This window comes from Penaeus chinensis, chromosome 31 (assembly GCF_019202785.1).
Source record: "Penaeus chinensis breed Huanghai No. 1 chromosome 31, ASM1920278v2, whole genome shotgun sequence".
In the NCBI taxonomy this organism is placed as follows: Eukaryota; Metazoa; Arthropoda; class Malacostraca; order Decapoda; family Penaeidae; genus Penaeus; species Penaeus chinensis.
In genome coordinates, this window is record NC_061849.1 from 26,133,508 (window position 1) to 26,141,007 (window position 7,500).

At 37.6% G+C, this 7,500-nt stretch overlaps 1 protein-coding gene across 1 annotated transcript in view; it reads left to right on the forward strand.

The window, feature by feature from the left end:
• Positions 1-7,500, forward strand: part of LOC125042108 (bromodomain-containing protein 4-like) — an 82,165-nt gene that overhangs the window by 42,397 nt on the left and 32,268 nt on the right. Inside the window, exons 5-9 of the mRNA XM_047637575.1 lie at positions 1,155-1,310; positions 3,608-3,700; positions 5,999-6,100; positions 6,398-6,543; positions 6,685-6,850. Coding sequence (XP_047493531.1) covers positions 1,155-1,310; positions 3,608-3,700; positions 5,999-6,100; positions 6,398-6,543; positions 6,685-6,850 — 663 coding nt within the window. The remainder of the gene's footprint in view (positions 1-1,154; positions 1,311-3,607; positions 3,701-5,998; positions 6,101-6,397; positions 6,544-6,684; positions 6,851-7,500) is intronic.

Sequence of the window (7,500 nt, forward strand, 5' to 3'; positions counted from 1 at the left end):
TATTATTTATGCCTTGATTTTAATCCACTTTCAGGTCTTGATGCACCCAAATCCAATGAGTTAATTCTTCCTGTCTCTCATTCTTTTTTTCTTTCTTTGCTTTGCTTTGGTGATTAGCATACAAAAAAAAAAAAAAAAAAAAATTGTTTCCTTTTCAATTTCTCAGATAAACTTAATATTATGGTGTTGGCTATTAACCCCTCAGTGACGAGTATTAGAAGTTCACAGCATCATAGACTGGTGATTTCTGGCAACATCTAGCTGCTGGGTGCAGGAGTCTGCTACATGTAGTGGAACTTCCCCCGCAATGGGCTAGTACACATTGTCATTTGTATAGCCATATCCTGCAGCCCACTTAGTTTGTTATGATGGCTATGCATGTGACCCAGCAGTAATAGGTTAAGATGTACATATTGTTATACATGGGATGGATGTTTTAACCTAATGTCGATGGGAAAATACTGTGCCCTTCTTGTGTGTGTGTGTGAAATGTCTCTGCACATAAATGGCTCTGCAAATGCTTAGCCACAAAGGAGTCAGTTAGGAGACCTCGTGACCTTGCCTAATTTCACCTTTCCTTGAATTTGCAGGAAAACCTTTCTTTATATCTTTTTTTTTTTTTTTTTTTTTTTTTTTTTTTTTTTTTTTTTTTTATAACTAATGCTGTGAATGCCAATGGTGTTATTTTTATTACTAGTATTATAATTTATATAATGTTATTAACCTTAGTAATTGATATATAAGACAACATTAAATATTTTCAAAAATCAAGAAAAAGGGTAAACAGGTGGGACATGTAGTACCCCTAATTGGCTCATCGGTGACTTCGTACAAGTGGAGCCATCTGTGCATAAGAACAATGAGTAAAATAAACTCGGTGGGCATGGCATGTGCATACATCCCATGCCTGTCAGTTTTGGGTTAACAAGAGAAATGTATCAAGACATGGGCTACCAGCAAACAGGGTATTATTTTTGCCACTGGCTGCACATACAAGAGAAAAGGCAGACTATCAACTTAAATTCAAATCATTGAATACATTATTTCTTTTTCTCTCCTTTGGCTTTTCATAGGTGTGAGTGATGAGAAAGGAAATGTCTTTATCTTTTTTTATAATTCACTCGCTCTAAATGCATTTTTCTTTGCTATTTCAGAAAGGTGTAAAGAGGAAAGCAGATGCCATGGCTCCAATGATTGGCAACTCAAATTTTGAATCATTTTCACCTGGGGAAAAGATAGGCAAGATATCTTCTCGGAGAGAGTCGGGCAGACAGATAAAGAAAGTCAACAAGGATTTACCAGATTCTCAGGTAACCTTGATGGAAACTACTCAGGTGAATCTCTCTCCTCTATGTGGCATGTTCAACAACTTTGATCCTCAGGAACTATTCAGAGACCCCATGCCAATGACTTGCCCAAGGTGTTGAGAATCCGAATTACATAGTTATATTACCGGAAACTCTCTCTCTCTCTCTCTCTCTCTCTCTCTCTCTCTCTCTCTCTCTCTCTCTCTCTCTCTCTCTCTCTCTCTCTCTCTCTCTCTCTCTCCCCCCCCCCCCCATATCATTTTCCCTCTCTCTCTCTCCCTCCCTCCCTCCCCCTCTCCCCCTCTCCCCCCATATCATTTTCCCTCTCTCTCTCTCCGTCCCTCCCTCCCTCCCTCCCTCCCTCCCTCCCCCTCTCCCCCCATATCATTTTCCCTCTCTCTCTCTCTCTCTCTCTCTCTCTCTCTCTCTCTCTCTCTCTCTCTCTCTCTCTCTCTCTCTCTCTCTCCCTCTCTCCCTCTCTCCCTCTCTCCCCCTCTCTCTCTCTCTCCCCCTCTCTCTCTCTCTCTCTCTCTCTCTCTCTCTCTCTCTCTCTCTCTCTCTCTCTCTCTCTCCCATCTCTCTCTCCCTCTCCCTCTCTCCCCCCCCCCCCATATTATTTTCCCTCTCTCTCTCTCTCTCTCCCTCTCCCTCTCCCTCTCCCTTCCCCTCCCCTCTCCCCCCTCTCCCCCCCTCTCTCTCTCTCTCTCTCTCTCTCTCTCTCTCTCTATCTCTATCTCTATCTCTCTCTCTCTCTCTCTCACTCTCTCTCTCTCTCTCTCTCTCTCTCTATCTCTATCTCACTCACTCTCTCTCTCTCTCTCTCTCTCTCTCTCTCTCTCTCTCTCTCTCTCTCTCCCTCTCTCTCTCACTCTCTCCCTCTCTCTCCCCCTCCCTCCCTCTCTCCCTCCCTCTCTCCCTCCCTCCCTCCCTCCCTCCCTCCCTCCTTCCCCTCTCCCTCTCTCCCTTTTCTTATTTTATTGCTTTTATGTCCTTTAATTTCCTTGTTTAATGGGTTCTTACACAACTGTTCATTGAAACATTGGATGAGTGTTGGGTGCAAAACTGCCTATTTTCTGTTTATCACCATAACTAGCAATGTCAGAAAAAAATAATTATATATTACAATTCAATTGTATGACTTTCAATACTTACTAAGTGTCAAAGTCTTGTATAGTAATTGAATGCACTTATAGGGTATGAAATGTTCGTTTTTTTTTTTTTTTTTCTGTTCATTCAAATGAAGTCGGTTTAATACATTGAATCTTCTTAATAGATTTCCTCTTGTAGAGATAGCCTAATACTGTATATTAGGAGCAAACTGGAGTGTATGAATAAACTACAGTTTTTGTCAAATATGTCAAAGGTTTGTTGTCATAAGTAAAGGGTTAAATTAGGATATACATTTCCAAAAGTGTTCTTGGACTACTTATCAAAAATATGTTCATGAAATGCTTTGTTGAAACTTTTCTGTAACACAGGCATTGCTGTTATTAATGCACTACACTCTAGAGACAGAGTGCATTATTAAACATTGATGTTTATGTTATAAAAGAAATCATCAAAACATTTAATAGTTGAATTGGTCTGAGAAAATTTATGGATGTGCATGTCTTTAAATGATGTTTTCATGAGAACACGAAGCCTTTTAATAACTATATAGAGGAGTCTTGTCTGAAGTGAAGCTTTTAAGTGCTTTTGTGCCATATTTTGATTATGGTTGTGCTTGTGCTTTGTATATGTCTGAAAATCCAGAAGAGGAAGAGAAGAAAAGAAGGGGGGAAGGTCTGTAGTGGATATGCTTGCTATCAGCTTCTTAAAAGGACAACAAACATTTCATAAATCCCTATCCAACAAAGGTTTCATTTAGATCAAACAGGGTCCTTTTCAGTTATCACAGTTTACAGTTCAGTCATCTATCTCTCCCCTCCCCCATGTGCATTTTTGTTTTATTTACTTTTCTTTTCTTTTTCTTTTTTTCTTCTTCTTTTTTTTTTTTTTTTTACATTTATTTGTTTTTTTTTTTTTTTTTTTTTTTTTTTTTTTTTTTTTTTATACACATTTCGTTCTTTTTTCTGAGGCTTTACAATTTCCTTAGGGTCAAAGCTTGCTGTGTCACATAGTAAAATTTCATGTATTTTTCATTTTCATTTGTTATTCAAAAAGAAATTGCTTTCATTTGCTGATTTTAATGTTGGTTAATTTTGCTAGTAGTGAATTTCTTTGAAATTGCTCTAAATACAAAGGAATAATTTAAACCATAGAAGATTTGAAACTGTATTGATACAAAGTTTTCTTTTCAGCCACAGCACAGTACGAAACCAAAGGGAAAGGTTTCAGAGTCTTTTAAAAATTGCAACGAAATTCTCAAAGAACTATTTTCAAAAAAACATTCGGTAAGTGCATCCTATTTTTCTTTTAAGTGTTATAAACCATGGCAAAACCTTACCACAAATATTTCTCTCAGACTCCCAGTGATACATGTTTTAATATACTAAGAAAGTCTTCAGTATGTTGAGAAAGTCACTAGACATTTTAGTCTTTTAGTGGCATTCTCATCTTTTTTCTTTGTTTTCAGGTATTTTACTCTATTAATAATCTCTCCTTTTTCTAGTAGAATGTTTATAATATGCCAACACCTTTGATAACAGATCAATAAAGATTATGATTATTCCAAATATATTATGTGGTTTATTTCCTTATTATTAATGACACTACATGCTACTACAATATATAAATAAATGTATGTGGAATGAAGTGCTTTGGAAATTAATATCAACCTCTTAACCCAATGGCGACGGGTCACGGCTATCGCCGTCATAACAATACGCACGATGTGAGGCGTGCGGCTATCCGCAGCGGCGCCACGCCAAAACGCCCCGAGGCAATGATTCGGCTTGATGTACCGAATTCACGCGCTCAGAGTCGGCGCACTGCCGCCGTTCGCCAGAGCGTAGAGTTTTTTTTAATTTTCTATACCCGGTGCCATTGGGTTAATAAGTTTTATATTCTGGGCAAGTAACTTTAAATTACAAAGACTAGTGACACATTTCTGACATCTGCAAATGTTTGATGGACTTGAATAGACAAGTCACAGCCAAAGTTACCCACTTAGGCACTTTGATTTGAATTCAATAACATGTTATGGCACAAGCTAAGTGGCTCACAGTTTGCTTTTTGACCTGCAGCTCCCTGGGTGTAAAATAGACTGGAATTGTAAAGGTTACTCACCTTGCGTGTAAAGTAATGTTAAGAATAAGTTTGATTATTGCCTTTCTGAACTCTAAGTCTAATTTTTTGTGAAGGATCTTAGGGAGGGTATGCTTGGCATCCTTCTTACACTCTACTTATAGTGTAGTACATTGGGTTTGGAAGCCACATACTAGAGATCCATTTACCATAGATATTATTAAGCCGAGTTAAAAGTCTTCTGATTGAGTTTTAACATATATTAGGAATTTTTTCTCAACTCAATCACACTGGGAGCCACCAAATAACAACCTATTACACCATACCCCGAATGCCAAAATGGTGTCTTGACAAGATCTCCTCTTAAGTTATGCACATTGAAACAGTTATAGACTTGTTTTGCCCTTGCTGCACTCACTGAGGAGAAATAAACCATCAAAAGTAGCCTCTTTTTAGCCACATTATCTAATTGTTTCTGATTCAGCCAAGAGCATAAAGAGCAGTATAATTTTGTTGCCTATGCTTCTGATTTTTCCCTCAAGCAACTGATTCCATGTGTATCCAGACGTATTGTTCAGTATTGCTCTGGGGGCTCCCACTGTAATTGGGTCAACACATTTTGGAGAGTTTCTGCTATGAGATCTTAGAATAGTCACTTCAAATAATCAATTGGGGTTTTAAGAGTTGGAAACAACTGAATATTTTAAAGCATAAATAGATCATATATAACAAATGGAGAATTATACTTTAATAGCATTCATCAATTAGCATTGTTTCCCCGTCTGAGAAAAAGTTAATGATAGTGAACTGATGCAGTAACAACCTTTAATTGTTATTGAACTTAATCAGTTCATTAACAGCGCTAGTATCAACAGGTGAATTGGCTCTAAAACAATATGAAGTTCTGTAGTTAGCAGTATATATTACGTTGGGGGGTGGGGGTTATTCTACTCTTGCTTACTGCCATGTTATAACTTGCAGGCAAGGAAACATCATTTATCATATATCTGCTCCACTCCAAATATTTGTTCTTGTATGAGCAAAAATTTTCTTTCCTTTTCTTTTCTTCCCTCACCCCCTCTCTCTCTCTCTCTCTCTCTCTCTCTCTCTCTCTCTCTCTCTCTCTCTCTCTCTCTCTCTCTCTTCTTTCTTTAATCCAGACTTAGTGATGTCTGGATAAACAGAAAGCTTGGTTGTCTTTTAAGGAAAATCTGTGCTTTTAGCCAGTATCTCTTGATTTATTGTGTGCCCAGGGTATTTTGGCCTTCATTATTAGAGATGGAATTAGAACAAATTGTAATTTAGTTGAAAATGTTTCATAAATGTAGCCACTTTTTTATTTATACAAAAATATTTTAAAGAAAAAATCTACTTTTTAATTTACTTTTCATGACTGACCACTTTCGCTTCCCACTTCATCTTTATCGTCTATCCCAGTGACCTGTTACTTGAAGGGAGCCCTGGGAATGCTGAATGTGTGAAAAACTGATTACTTACTTTTTCAGGGATATGCGTGGCCCTTCTATAAGCCAGTGGATGCTGATCTCTTAGGGTTGTCAGACTACCATGAGATCATCAAACATCCAATGGATTTAGGCTCGGTTAAGGTAAACTAGCTTATAAAAAAAAGAAAATTAATAAATAAAAATACTTTTCAAGTAGACAAGAGTTAGGAGCAATTGTCATCTTTTGTCTTGTCTTTGGTTTACATTTACATTATAGACCTTATTTTTGGATGAGTAGATTCTTGTGTAGTTTCATGTGAATTGAAAATTTCAGAAAAGTTCATTTTTTATCATACCACAACTTTAATTTCCCTCTGTAGAACAATAGATTATGTTGAATATGGTTTTAAAAACTAATTTTTTTCTTTTCTTTTCTTTTTTTTTTTTCTTCAACCTCAGACTAAAATGGATAACAGAGAGTACAAGAATGGTGCAGAGTTTGCTGGTGATGTTAGAACAATATTTACAAATTGCTACAAGTATAATCCCCCTGACCATGATGTAGTAGCCATGGCAAGAAAGTTACAAGATGTCTTTGAAATGAGGTATGTTTAACAACCAGTTATCAGTATGTGCCAAACTGAACTGTCACTACATTTTTATGTGCTTTTCTTCTTCTTCTTCTTCTTCTTCTTCTTCTTCTTCTTCTTGGTCTTTATGCATTCATTATTATTCTCCATTGACAGATATGCCAAAGTGCCAGAAGATGAACCCTTCGAAATTCAACCAGCAACAGATTCCGAAGAGTCTGAAAGTGAGAGTGAGAGTGAAACTGACGACTCTGAGGATGAGAGAGAAAGGAAGTTAGTTCAGCTACAGGAGCAGCTACGGCAGGTGCAAGAACAGATGAAGGTGAGCTTGCTGTCTTTGATCTCTCTCTCTCTCTCTCCTCTCTCTCCTCTCTCTCCTCTCTCCCCTCTCTCCCATCTCTCCCCCCCCCTCCCTCCCCCCTCTCGTCCTGTCCCCCCCTCCCCCCTATATAATTTTTCCTTCCTTCATCTCACCAGATTTTATAAAGTAGTTTAAGGTTCCAAAAGGGATCATCGGGTCCTCCATCATGTCTGCTGTATTTTGCAATGTTTTCTTCTATCTTTGGTTCTTACAGTGTTTATCCTGTGTTGGTTATCTTTTAATAGATTTGTATAATAATGTGCCGGCGGAACTTGTCCTTGAATTGATGCTTTTTCATTTTCTTGAGACCAAAAGTCCTCTATGCTTGTAGAGTGAATGAAAAATGTCCTTTGCCCATACCTTTTAACCCATTCGCCCCGGATTTATGTTCTGTCCTTTGTAGTTTTTGGTGAGTTTTGTTACATACAGATGGCTCCAGGTGTGCTCAGCCGGCAAGGAGTCTGTCAGTATGCCCTAGTTACTGATTCTGATTTTCCCATTTCTTGAATTGGCAAAAAAAAAAATTGTTTTTCTTATTAATACCATTGCTATTGATACTGTTGTTGTTATTAATGTTATGATGATTAAATTGTCATTAAAATATTTTAGAC